This window comes from Papilio machaon, chromosome 15 (genome assembly GCF_912999745.1).
Source record: "Papilio machaon chromosome 15, ilPapMach1.1, whole genome shotgun sequence".
NCBI classification, from domain to species: Eukaryota; Metazoa; Arthropoda; class Insecta; order Lepidoptera; family Papilionidae; genus Papilio; species Papilio machaon.
Genome location: NC_060000.1, coordinates 4,005,387 through 4,020,546, shown reverse-complemented (window position 1 = coordinate 4,020,546; position 15,160 = coordinate 4,005,387). Strand labels below are relative to the sequence as shown.

The 15,160-nt window shown below is 31.4% G+C and overlaps 1 protein-coding gene across 1 annotated transcript; it reads right to left on the bottom strand.

The window, feature by feature from the left end:
• Window positions 1-1,219: 1,219 nt before the first annotated feature.
• LOC106712137 (cytochrome b5 reductase 4) lies at window positions 1,220-5,616 on the bottom strand. The gene is made up of 9 exons (XM_045681317.1): window positions 5,447-5,616; window positions 4,268-4,417; window positions 4,125-4,193; window positions 3,384-3,988; window positions 3,041-3,257; window positions 2,167-2,354; window positions 1,872-1,972; window positions 1,662-1,751; window positions 1,220-1,461 (listed from the first exon to the last, which is right to left on the bottom strand). The coding sequence occupies exons 1-9, from the start codon at window positions 5,523-5,525 to the stop codon at window positions 1,233-1,235; spliced, it is 1,728 nt and encodes a 575-aa protein (XP_045537273.1). The 5' UTR covers window positions 5,526-5,616; the 3' UTR covers window positions 1,220-1,232.
• Between the last annotated feature and the right edge of the window lie 9,544 nt (window positions 5,617-15,160).

Here is a 15,160-nt window from a genome sequence, read left to right as displayed (position 1 = left end):
CTGGAATATATATTTAAAATATTATTTAATATAATATTTTTAAATGTTACAAAAAGATTTATAAATAAATTAGTTAAATCATTTTGTAACACTAAATAAAATTCACTCTTAGTAAGATGTTACATAAAACGTGAGTAACACAACATGACACTTTAAACTACAAGCAACCTGCTGTGACGTCATCGGCATCGAGTATCATGTTATTGTTGTCGTATCGCTCCATTTTATGTTCTCTTTCGCATAAGTCGATTAGTTTTACGAAACTTGTTTTTCCTTTATATTTAGATTTAATGTACGCGTAGTGAACACCAAAGGTGCTGTTTGGACGTTGACTGTACAAGCATTTACGTCGGATGGGAATGTTTCAAATGAAAAAAGATTTTGTTGTATTATAATTATGTTCCTTTATATTTCTTGTTTTATTTTCCTAATTGTTAAAATACAGTTCAAAAATAATGATGCGTAATAAAAAAAATAAGGAAAATAAAAATAATTTTATTACTGAAGAGCACGCTACATGAACTGTAAATAAATAACCTAAATTTAATTTTACAAAACAAACCCGAATGACTATGGCTCAAAAGATGAAATAGCGCCATCTATTGTCTGCGTTTTAAATAAAAGATTTTTTTAAATGGAAACTAAATAAACTTGAATATTATAAAACTTTCTTATTTTAGGATGTACTCGAAAACATAGAAAAAAGATTTAGAAATGAAAAAAGATGGGGTGAGTGAGATTTGAACTCGTTCTTTTCACTATGTTGTTTAGCCTCTAGGCCAGTGATTCTCAACCTTTTTTTGTTGCGGCACATATTTAACGATTTAAAAATTTGGCGGCACACAAAGAAAAAGATAAAAATTATTTACTTACGACAACACACTGCATAAATAGTTTATCAACTGTATAAAATTAATTGTATCTATATGACATTTCTAGACACTAATTGTTTTTATTTTCAACTATTTTTCTCCCATTGATTGAAATATATATTCATGGTAAAAATATTTTTCTTTTTAAATGATATAATTTAATAATATTAACATTATTATATATTTGCAAAATTTGGCGGCACACAAAAGTGCCGCGGCACAGTGGTTGAGAATCACTGCTCTAGGCAGTCACAATAGATTTTACATAAATACAAACCCACATACATAAAACGAACTTACGTAGGCTAAAAAACAAACTTCTTTGTCAGCCGGGTTAAAACGCATACTAACACTAATCTGCTAACCTATAAATACGTGTATGAAGCTCTCTTCCACTCCAAGACCTTTGAGGATGTTCAGCGAGATAAAGGTAAATTCCTTTGGTCCACAGACACAAGCAAAACTCGTGTCTTCGTCGTAATCAATTTTATGTTCGCCGAATATTTCTGGCAGAAGTTTAGCGCTGATACGACCCTTACGACCTTTCCACGTCTCGCCCGCATTCGAAAGTATGTGAATTACATTGAATCTAAAATACCACACAATAAAAACAATCAATATATAGGAGAGTAGGTTGCAAAACGTCAAATATATTGAACTTGCTTAAAAGTGAGGATTTCCACTGGCGATAAAACTAGAAAACCATCTTTCTCTGTTTTTAAGAGTGATGTTTCGTAAAGAGATCGTTTAGACAGTGGAAACGAACAGTAAGTGCAAAATAAATTTTACCTTTTATCTTCATTTGCCAACGCTATCATTTTATCATGAAACATGATGTCTTTTTCTGTCTTATTGAAGTACAAGAGATGAATATGATCACTGAAAAACATTGCATTCTTGATTAACGTGCGAAATACAAAGGCAAAGATATAAAACAGCAAAATTGCGGTAACTGATTTTAAGAATTTTGATATTTTAGACAATAATAACGCTACATACCATTTGGGATTAGATCTCGTCAGCATAAATGTAATGAGACCGAGCATTGGAGTAATACCTGTCCCAGCAGCCAGAAGATACATTATCCTAGTTGATTTCAACTGTAAAAACCGTTTATAGTGGTAAATCAATTGTTTAAAAAAGTTTCGTCTAACGAGGCTAATTATCTTTTCGTTCTTTGTTCAAAAAGTTTACTTGCTTGTATTTGTAGTAATAAAAATTCAGTTGACCTTTAAAACGAGTGTTCTTCACTTTCAACAAATTTTTTTACTGAATAACAACATGTTAATCTTACTCTATGTAGTTGAAATGTGCCATATGGTCCTGCAGCTTTGACAAATTCGCCGAGATTCAGTGAAGTGAGCATTGGAGAGAGAATGCCGTTGTCATACCGCTTTACTGCGAGACGTATGTCAGCATTGTTTACAATTTCTTCATCCCAGTAGTTGTTTACTGGAGTATAAGATCTCACGTACTCGGAACCTGGCAAATAAGAGAAGTGTATACATTTTCTACGTAAAGCAACTTGTTTTCAGTTCTTGAGTTTCAACTGTCGAAGCACTTGGATAAAAACATAGTGACATCTCTGTCGTTTACTTTGAAAAAAACAGAGACAACAAAATGCTACAGTGGAGTGTTACGGTAACCTCATATTTAACAGAGGTAACGTTAAAAAATTATATTCCTTTAGATTTACAAAAATGTACAATATTTTTCATTCAAATAATTCCAGAGACGAACACCTAACTAGTAATTTGTAGGTAGAATAATAAAGTGATTGCAGGTGAGATTAATCACACAGTTGATCCGTCACTGTCTATGAGTTTCATCCCATCCCTCGAGGAATTACGCAGCCTCCCGCAGAATTCTGTATCATCAATCATATAGATCAAATGAGTTTGTATACTTGTTGTAAATTACTTCTTATATATAAAAATTACTTTCATGTACCTTCATAATAATTCAACATTTACAAAAGAAAAAAAGGGTAGTTTTGTAACTTTTAGATATAATCAAAGATTCGTGAAGATTTACTTTAAATATAAACTCACTGACCAGTTGCATACAAGCAACTATTTCTGCAAAAACGTGTCGCATCTTATGTCCATGTAAAAAGTTCTTTTGTGACCATTAGTGTTTATGTAAATGTGTTAATTATTGTTACTCACCAGCTATAGTTTGGTGCACTTTTACGTGATGTCCGAGAGGTAGAACAATGGATCCAGTGCGTGGAGCCATCGCTAACATCCAGCTATCGTGAGTCAGTACTTTTTTACAAATAACTTTGTATTCGAGTATTTTATGTGATGTTATTTTATTCGGTGAACCTACTGTTATTTCGCCGCAACTTTTCCAAATTTTACTCTCAGCTTTATAAGCTGTTATCTAGAGATGTGAGAAATGTTTATTTCATTTATTCTAATAAAATAAAATATAGTATATATTACATACAATATTTTAAGACATGTAAATAGTTCTATTTGAGATTTGTAAGATTTTTTGTTAACATACCTCTATTTTCCCGCTATGATAACACACTTTCGTTCGTAAATGCTCTTGCACAGTTTCTTCTAACAATACCTTAATGGTTTGCAACCAACCATTGATCGTAACTTCGATGAGCAAATTACCTTCAGCAATACGCGAATACGCGCCCGGATTACTATAAGGTCCAGTATACACTGCGATAGTTAAATGTTTAGGAGTTTGCTCCCAATCATAGAATAGAGCGGGCGGAACGTCTTCTGGAGGCATTTCTCGTTTAAATATTTTCAAAGTTCCGAGGTACCCAGGTAAAGATAATTCCTCAAGTTCTAAACTTGTATTTAACGCGTCTAGAAAATCGTCTTCGGGTAAAAGTCTTTTCTTTCTTGGCGGAGTCGTGTAATTTGTCAATTGATTTCTGATGACGATTCTGTCTTGTGTTATTGACGATGGTAGCAGTAGATCTGATTCAGGAAAAGAATCATTCGCGTCGAAAAATATATCTTGAGTTTCGACGCGGAGTGTTCCAACTAAACATTTGACGAGGAGAGAGTCATAATTGATCCATGGATGAATTTTATCAAATAGTTCCGTCGCATCTCTGCCAGCTCCGCGCATTAATTCCTCTGCTCCTGCGAATAAAATAGGTAATTCTGGTGTACATTTTATCTCCAGTTTGTATGACGCTCCTTTATTTTAAACTTTAGCTCTAATGAAAACTTAGAAAATTGGTAATTACTGTTTTATTTGTACTACTTGGTAACTTACCTCCAGGATGGAAAGGAAGATATTGCGTGATATTATAAACGCGTCCCCGAATCGCCAGCCACGCGTCATCTGATGAAAAATCATAATTCAAATTTATAATTATTAATTTTTAATAAAAAAATATTTTTCTAAACAGCGGTTACTTTTAGTGTTATGTTGCTTGAGTTCAGAAGGGTGTATCATCCTCACACGGCCGCCGACCCCGGTCAGATCAACCCCCGAGTTACCCAAACGTATCCAATCTATGAGACCGTTCCCTGATTTCAAGTAGTTTTTATTGTTTTTTGCCTCATCTGAAAATCAATTAACATTAAATAAGAAATTTAATTTTATTATAATTTTGATTGAAAAAAAAATCGTCAGCATGGTTCGCGTAATTCATTTCATTATGTATCATAAACTAAAAAACATGTTATTCAGAACTGCTATCTATCCCACAACTGGCTTCTTTGTTTCTTTATTAGCTAGAAAATTATTCAAGATGATTAATTAATTGATTTTTAGGGAATTATATTTATGTTGAAACTCGATTTACGACGTTAATTATTAATAAGCAATCAACAACATCACTATGACACTAGCAATCAGGCAATCAGTCTCGTTCCCGTTGCGGTTGACTCTCCTGTCGATGGAATCGATATTAATTATTTTCCATCCATCTGTATAACTGAATTATGTCATAATGTATGTTTACAACTTTGATAACATATGTTTTGTCTCATTAACTGTCTCATTGTTAAGTTATTTTTATATAGCAAAAATTTAAAGGTAAAGGTATTATTAGTACTACGGTACTTATGTTATCCTATGATGGAAAATAGATAATTAAACAAAAAACCAATTGTCAATCAACGTCTGGTTATAATATCAGTTTACTATATGATTAGTGAGATTATAAACTGACGATGTGCACAATTTTTACGGTGTTATGTAAAAGTTATTATACAGGACAATGAAAAAGACGCTTAAAACTCTTTTTAAATTCTAGTGCTGTTGATACACACTAGAAGTCCGCTTTATTCGTTCGTATTTTTAAAGTTACCTTTTGTCGAACAAATGAAAAAACTCAATTATCCTATTCAAACGCTCGGTTTTATATAAAAGTGCTCAAAGTTCTCGAGTTTTTACTGAAGTACTATTAGTTATTTCACCCGTTACTACTTGAAAACTTTGGAAAGAAATACAAAAGACAATCTCGTATTTAGTCTGTATTTTCCATATCTATTTTTTATATTCTGAAATTGTTTATATTATTATGCGTATGGAACTAAATTGAGTGTAGAAAAATCAGTGATAATTTGTATAGAGTAAAAACAACTCACGTGATACATTAGAAGAAGTGTCCCTGGAATCAGGACAACGATTGCAAATAAAACAGCACAATAATTTCCTTATACTCATATTTATAAGGCTATTTACACACTAGTAATAATTCTCGTATCTTGAAAAGTATTTGCAAGGACAAAAATACTAAAATATTAATACGTTTGGGTACTTTATTAATCTGAATTATACTGACTGGCAAGCAAATGAAACATACGTTCAATACTTACATTAGTATGCCGTCCGTCGCTCCTTCATCCTGAATATGGAGCTGAGGTTTTGGAACAAAGACAAAACGCGTCACCGCATCGTTATTGAGCTACTTTTGAGCCAGGAGAACACATGAGTTAGCACGTAGACCTGCGAAGTCTTTAAATAATGGAAGTAAACATTTCAGTAAATTTTATTTTAGAGTCCCTAGAGAGAAAAACGATTGTCACTTTAAATAAGTTTTTCTTATGGTATAGACATTTTTTTCCATTTTATTTAAGACTTCCAAAACCTTATTACATATGGCTATACAAAAATGTTACTTAGATTATATTATATGTCGTAACTCAAAAATGTTACTTAGATTACTACTTAGTACTGCTTAGTTTAAATAGATTTTGAGTTTATAATATATTTCTTATGCATTCACATTTCTAATTATTTACGCATAATACATACGCCAGTATTAATGAGGTTTTATTCATAAAACTGTGAAATTTAAAAGAATTTAGGGTATACTACACTCAAACTCCAATAATGTTATTTACAAATGTAATAAAGAATGTAAGTAGCTTTCTCTGTTTAAGAAGCCAATCGTAATCGTAAAACCTGTAAATAGCGTAAAAGGAACGCTGGCAAAAGTTCAGACGACAAAAAACTAACTCAATTCACGTAGAACCTTATTACGTGAGTTGAGGAAGGAGAAAACATCATAGGCATCAAATCGAATCAAATTTTCTTTTCTGTAACAAAGTTTTCTTCCTTCGTTTGAAAATTTATGCACATAAACATAGTCTATCATCTTTTTTTTTTATTTAAAACTTTATAATTCTCTTCATGTAACGTTAAATTATTATAAAATTCTTGTAGATCGTAAAACCATGACTTAATTAAACCTTTGAAAATTTAAGTAATTTCTTAAACTTATCGTATAAAAGTTTGAACGTAAAATGTTATCTTAGTGATGGAGGGCACTCTAGCGCGGGTTACGTGCTCAAAGGAGCCAATCCCTCTGAAATCTTTGAAGATAGTTAAAGACTTTGAACGTGATGAAAATTGTTTATTCGCAACCTTACTTTTAAGGTTATCTTAAAGAACATAAATAATGAGACTGTAGATTTTTATGAAACGTAAAATTTAAATGGGCTTTAAGAGCGAACAGAGAGCTTCCGTTGTACTATCTTCTGTTAATTAACGATCTTCGGATCTCCGTATCGTTATCTCAAATATTGGAAATAATAGGTCCAAGAATCTTAGAATTCAGAAAATAGTTTCATGTAATTTTAATAACATATGAATAATAAAAAACACAAGTGCTGTATAGACAAAAAAATCTGTTAGATTAGAATTCTAATAGAAATTATTTTTTGTATAAACTGTAAAATAATCATATGCGGTAGGTACCTATCTTTCTACAAAAGAAGTCCCTTTTTTCTATGGCATGCGAAAGTTTATAAGCTAAATGTCAGCGGTAAAGGTTTATTAAGGTTGAGTGACTGTTGGAAACGACACACAAAAGGCGAGAGGCCCGAAATTATCAACAGACTTCTCGTTTTGTAAAAGAACATTCTAGACCTTAAAGAAGTACGTGACAAGAGAACAAACTGTAAATGTTTTTGTAAATATTATAAACTAGCTTTTACCCGCGACTCCGTCCGCGCGGAATAAAAAAAAAAATAGAAAACGGGGTAAAAATTATCCTATGTCCTATTCCTGGTTCTAAGCTACCTGCACACCATTTTTCAGTCAAATCGATTCAGCCGTTCTTGAGTTATAAATGGTGTAACTAACACAACTTTCTTTTATATATATAGATTGTATTGCTTTGTACTATATGACGGTAAATTTTTTCTAAATAAATTTTCTGTAATATTTAGGGAACGTTTGGAGGATTAATAAGGAAGATTATTAGAATTAACCGTTTGAAATGAGCGACATCACAAAGTTTTAACAACTAGTTTAGTAGCAAGATGAAAGGATACGAGAGTAATATATTTTTCGCCATTTTAAAAAAAAAATTACTTAGATAGATCTCTTCTTTATAGTATAACTGCATTGAATTTTATTTATTGATAATTATATTTAAAATGTTCTCAAACAGTATTTTGTTACAAAGAAAGTCAACGTACAGTTTTAATTACAAAATTCTGTCGGAAACCTTTGAGCGGTAAATTGGATTTTTTGTGAACCCTGAGCGACGCTTTCAGTGGAAATAACGTTTGATAAATGACATTGTTGTTGCAATCTGGAAATATGAAATTGTTTTCCGTCAACATTAATGTAAAGTCAATTTTAATAACTTTAAATTAATTCTTCGTTTAAAAATATTTTATTCGTACGTAATTTATGTAATAAAGTAAAAATTGCTAAGTTGCAAAACGAATGGATCAGGTGCATGTTATGATTGCTGACTCATCTTTTTTTATCGTAAAATGTTCGAAATAAATCCGGAATAAATTTTTTTATGAAGACGAGATGAGTGAGGAAAAGAATTTATGTCGTAAAATACGGACTAATCTCTGATATAATAGTACTAGCTATTGTCCGTGACTTTGTCCGCACAGAATTAAAAAAATCATTTACCATACCGTTCCTCCGTAAGAAACATCCATCCAAACAATCGTATTTATAATATTAAGTAAGAATAAGATGATGTATGCAAAAAGAATGTTAAAAATTCGTTAGAAAGTTTTATGTGTGAAACAGAACTTACATTTTATGTATAAGATATAATAATACTTGATGTGCTATGTATAAATGAAAATGTTAACCACAAAATTTCTTAATAATATAATTTTATGTATCATAGACTACCCCTAGTTACGACCCTCGTAGGGACAACGTACATAATGTTATTAATTATCTATGGCCTTGTAGCGTGGCCGATAAAATGTGCCCTCCATATTGATTATGGCAGTAAATAATAAATTGAGTTTACGTAGCAATACGGCTATACTGAATTTATTTGGTTATCAGACGTTTTAAGGAAAGATTAATTCCCATTTGTTCGAAGTTACATCAATATACCACAGAGTACAACACAGGAGAGGACATACAATAAACAAGAGTATCCGACTTCTCACTTTAGTTTATTTAGAATTATATATTTACGTTTTCAAAGTTTGCGCATTTGTGGAATTATAATCTTACTAATATTATAAACGCGAATGTTTAGACGGATAGATAGATGGATGGAAGGAAGGGTGTTTGTTTGAAGGTATCTCCGGAACGACTCAATGGATCTCGATGAAATTTGGCATAGATGTAGAACATAGTCTGGAAGAACACATAGGCTACATTTTCACGTTTTTTTTAATTCCGTGCGGACGGAGTCGCGGGTGACAGCTATTATTAAATATCTCTGTGTTTATAATCGTAAAATTCAAGCGAGTAAAGTCAGAAACAAATACTTGTAAAAAGAAAGATTATAAATAATTTAAATTTTAAGAAGTTTACAATAATAAACGTTAAATATGTAGTGAATTTTGTCGATTTATAGATACTGCTGTTGGTAACTTGTGTAACCATCACAGTGAGACGAATCGTTCGCTGCTGATTAATGGGAAACAATAACTCGTGCTCTGTAAATTTTGTTACGTAATGAATATTAACTACTGATTGAAATTTAAACTAACTTCTACAGACCTAAAAGACATATGTCGTTCGCCAAGATGTAAACAAAAAAAATATATAATTTAAGATTTTACGTAGTACTTTATGCGGGTTCATGGATATTGCTAGTAGGGTTATTTTGGTATTTTAATAGGCAAACCAGATCAAGGTTTAATTAGTCTTGAGTTTTTAATTATTACAATATATATTTAAGTTACTGATTTGTTTAATGTAATGAGAGTTATGGGAAATATTTTTATGAAATTTAGAATTATACGAATTCCTGCAGAGAATTTTTCTTTGGAAAATTCATTCTTATTGAGAAATGAATTTTTCTTTTCCTTTAATCCTTCACGGTGCCTGATGTTCAATGTTGAAGTTTTTCTTCACAAGTTATTTATGTTACGGTTACTTTTGCAGTAACTTAAACACTTAGAACAGCTGTTTTACGTGTACGTTTGACCCTTTAATTTGTTTTGTAGTGTAAAATCTAAAAATGACGTAAGACGTTGTTCTTAAAAAAAAAACTTTTTAATGCCATGATTCTCGTTACGACATTAGGGCAAAATCATGAGAGACATTTTCATTGGCAGGTGTGAAAAGTTGTATAATAATTAAATATAAAATCCCTTGTCCATATGATTGTCCAAACGATTTTCACTTGGATTTGCACACCAATTTTATTTCTTTATCTGCTTACAACATTAAGGTCCATCCATACATACTTTTATGTGTCTTATTATTAAAACGTGATAAAAGTAATAGAACACGACCTCCTCATTGCAATCTTCGACAATTTTAATCGATTTTATGACATCGAATAAGTAAATTTTCATATTTCACTTTTAAGTCACGTATTATATTAATGGTAAAGTTGAAGAGTCAATTTACAGAACAAGCGGCAGTGAGCGTGGGCTATATCAAAGCCTTGTCCGTCTCATCTCGACCCAAGCAAGCCAACTTTAATACAACAAGGACCTTTACTTAATCCTGTAATTTCAGTTTACGATAACATTCAATATTGGTATATAACTTTTGTAGCTCGTGCTAACATTACGATTGTCTTTATTATTTCAGACATTTTGCATAGCTGTCTTTGTCATTTTTAGTTATTGTTATTTATATAAACGTACAATCAATGAAAGGTAACAATAATTAACTTGTACTTAGATAAATCGGATAAACAATGATTTCTCAATACTATAAGTGAAGTTGGAATCGATATATTATCTTATATATATAAAAGAAAGTCGTGTTAGTTACATTATTTATAACTCAAGAACGGCTGAATCGATTTGACTGAAAATTGGTGGGCAGGTTGCTTAGAACTAGGAAACGGACATAGGATAATTTTTACCCCGTTTTCTATTTTTTTATTCCGCGCGGACGGAGTCGCGGGTAAAAGCTAGTTGTTTATAACAATAAAATAAGTTTGTTACATCCAACAAATATAGTTCTATGTTTGTATCATTATAACAAAACGAAGGACGAGGCAATATGATTTTAATAGGGCTGTTTGTCATCTTTTGCTATATAAAACCATCGTAAAAACGTCCTCCACGTTTGTTATTCATTTCTAAATGGGGCAAAGTATATATTCTGTTCAATCCATATACTTTTACGTAACAAATAAAATAAAAAAAGTTTTATTTATTACTTCAGGGTTTTAGACTAGACTACTGCTAGATGTAAGGACTTATATGGCCTCTATCGACTTAAATTTAAAACTTAAAACGACTTACAAAGGTACTTCAGATTTATCAAAATTATAAAACAAAATTATCCCATTTTGTATGATTCTAGAGTATAGCTCTAGAGTATAAATATAATTAAATTTAAATAAATTTGTAGCGGTTATTTGCATAAATTTGCGTTGTAGATTTTAATAAAGAGAAAGCTTTTAACAAATATTCCTATATTTATACCGTCGCATGCGGCACTTAAATTTTATAACATGGCCGTTGAGGCACTTTTAATTCAGGAAATTGATTTAAAAGGCAGACGACGCCGCGAACCACTGGAACTGTTAATTTATGTTTATGTCTGTTTTACGGACCGTTAGGAAGAAAATTACTTTGGTTTATAATTATGATACAAGGATAATAAGTTTTAAGCTATTACTTTAAAATCTTTTCGGGATTTTGATATCGTTAAAAAACGACAGAATGCCTTTACATATTGTATTTAGATATTGTGCGATTAGAAATGTACATAAATGCAATGATAAAAGCAAATTACTGACAAATGTTTACTAAAAATATTTATCTAAAACTTTAAATTATAACAATTAAGGTAAATTAAAAACGCTGGGGTATGAGTTATGTTTTTTTAAATTAAAATAAAATAGTAAGTTTTACTTTAGAAAAAAATATTTCTCCTATTTGGTATAATTTTGGGTTTATCGTTTGGAAACTCGTATAATGAGGCTCGGGTTTAGCCGAGCGGAAAACTGCCGACTTTTTCATGAAACAAATTTATTTTTTTGTAAACGAGCTCTCCCGTATATTTATTTTCATTTGAATTTTAAATACATTCGTTATAAGGCATTTCAAATTCAAATGAAAAGGAAAATAAAAAAATTGTGGAAAATATTTTTACAATTTTATGAGCATAAATTGTCCTATTCTTCAAACTACCAATAAATTAACTAGATAATAAACTTTTATTAAATTTTATCGCGTACCACGGCTGAAAACAATATTAGTAAAAATTTTTTGACCAATTGTTATTGTAAGAGTTCCTATTCTTATACCTATAATACTTATATTTTTCTTTACACTATTTTATAGTTGTATATAATATGAGCTGGAGTGGGAGCGTCATTACGCGCAGGAAATTAATTCGAAAGCTTTTGCCGTAGGAACTGCTGTAAGTGGGGTATTTAGACATTTTTTAATATTTAAAATCAAATGCTTTAGTAATTTTTCTTCGATGTTTAAAAATAAAGAATATATAGTGGACAGTATTCTGGCAGACATACTCGTAGGAGTGAGTACATCAGTAAAACAGACTTTTCGATTTCTGAATTGGGGTAAAGTTGGGTTTACTCTCATTTTCCTACGTCGAAGTACATTTTCAACAATTAATAAATTCATATGTACCCTTTCAACGCTGAACTTATTTAATAGCATTATCCGTAGAATTATTATTTTAAATAAACCTTCCTGTTTCTTTTAATTATGAACACACGCGGACGTGTTAACAGTGGGTACGGGATTAATATATTATTTTTATTTTGTAATTTATCCTAGGAAAACCGTAAAGATTTGGAAAATTGCATATCGAACGAATTCAATTAGAAAGCAGTGATATATTTCGTCGCTTTGTTTAAGGGGATAAATTTGTTTTTGTTTTTCACACATTTTTAATCTGGAATACATAGGCTACTTTTTATTCTAAACACATGTACAATTTCCGTGGTGATATTTTTTTTTAATTCAAAGAACAAGGGAAGTAATAATATCTTATTGTATAAGTGTTTTGTAAACTCAGGAGAAGTTTACGAACAAACATGGTAATTTTAGTGACGGAATTAAATTGCTCATTCTCTGTAGTGAAACCTTTTAGAGAGGGAAATGAGATTTGCTCGGCACTCACACCGTACATGTATTATTCAATAATCGAGGCCACAGTCGCTCCCTGCTACGAAGCAATCGATAAATAAATACAACAATGCATATCACGACCTCATTTGACCTGACATAGAATGACTTAGTTTTCCAAACCAAAAAAACAATGACTACCGAAAGAAATGAAAATTTTCTTGAACATTTCAGGCAATTAGAAATGAAAAAGGATAAAGCGAAAAATTATTCATAACGCAACGACGACTATTTTTTTAAATAAATTTCAATTTCAAGGAATTAATTTCCTAAACAAATCAGATAAAATCGTTATGGTAATTTACCTTCAATCGTGACTACAATATGAAATTGAACAAACATTCAAGTTTGTATTGGATGTTAAGTTTCAAGGATGTTCTAACTTGAAGGCTTTCCTTTATTAAGTTGCCAAGTCTCATTAATTGGAACAATATTCGGGGACGATCGTACATTTACCGGAAAATCGGGATGATATATTATTGTAAACTTTAGTACTAACTATCGCTTACAGTTATTGGTTGAACACTAAGGGAGGCCTATAACTTGATATTTCAACTAATAGACAACAAAAAATGTCTTCCTACGCTTAAAGACCCTTGATAAAATAAAATGTTTTTGAACAAATGTTAAGGCAGTGTAAACGGGTACACAAAATATACCTTCGAAAAACATTACCTGTGTTAACTTGGTTTAGTAGTTGGTCTCAAACTAGCTTTACCTTGCAAGGCCATCGTGTAAAAAACGACTGGCCCTTTACTTATTAAGTACACACCATTTGATGAAACAAAGAAAAATTTATTGGATGGAAACGACATCGATGTTTCATACACAAATAGAGTACAGTCAAAATCTGTTATAACGACATCGAGGGGACTACTTATATTGAGTCGTAAAAACCGATAGTTGTAACAACCGGTGACAGGTATTAATAGGAAAGATATGTATGAAATTAAACCGCATTTTGTTTACTTCAATACAAACGTATAATATAAAAGAACAATATCATTTTTCCATCATTTTTGTATGCAACTAGTGTCATTGCGTTTTATTACGTAGCGATTATTAAAAATTTTTGCATAGCAGTGTAATAGGTGACGCTGAACGCTAGTTGAAAAACAGTAGAAAATAGGAATGAAACAGAAAACATTGAAATCAATATGAAAAAAGTAAATCTACTGTTAAAACAGTAGGGTTGGTAACACTGGACTTAAGAGATATGACGAAGCGGGCCTTGAGGCTACGGCATGCATGTGCTTTGTTTCTAAGAATTACAAAAGACCCTAAACTTTGTTTACTTTTACGATAATAGCCATTGACTATTATACTGTGCCAGATGTGGATACTGTTACCTATTCAAATTGTTTACAATACAGCTGAGCCGGTCGTTCTACAGATATAATTCTCCGAAAACATTAACCAAATGTGGTCGCTTAATGCGGTATGTCGTAGTAAACAATGTCGTAAAAACCAATGTTTTCGATAAAGCGGTCATATAACATTCAGCCAGGACCTTTGATTTTGGTCAATTTAACCGGTATGTTGTTCTAAACGATGTCGCCATAAACGGTTTTGACTGTATTTATTATTGGCTCGTTATAAATACCTTCTGATTGTAACAAGGCCTATATTTTAGTAGGAAGTAATTCCATATTTCGTATGATGAGTATGCGTGCAGGAGGCCAAATTTTAGTCCTCTATATCTTCCCACCCTTTTCTTATAAGGAAGGGATGGGAAAGGGAAGTGGATTTTGACGGAGGAGGGGATGCAAGGGGAAACTTTATCTTTCTGTGCGTTTTCCATCGATTAAAGGTAGGCAATGCAACTTGCGCATATCTCATATATCATTGCGGATATCTATGGATAGCTGTCGCTTCAACTTCAGTTGGACACTAGCTAGTTTGTCATCTGGTATATATAAAAAATAAAAATAAAAGACCTCTTAATTGATCTTTGGAGAGCTTTCTGTTGGTAAAAGATTTTCGCAATTGGTTTGGTAGTTTATGAACTTTTTATATTGAATTAATTAACGCTAGTTTATCAGAACAAAAAAATGATTGCTTTTTCCTACATACAGATGTATTATCACTTATACTACTACTATTTTGAAGCCTTTTCATAGTATTTGATAAAGAAATTAGTTTCATTTATTGTTATAAATAGAAACATAATAAATAGCTATGAAAACTATTCGGAGAAAATCAATATCCGACGAGGTCCATAATTCAATGGCTACAACTAGACTGCCGGGAACTTTAACGATAAAACTTTTAAGTGAGTTGGTGAACTAA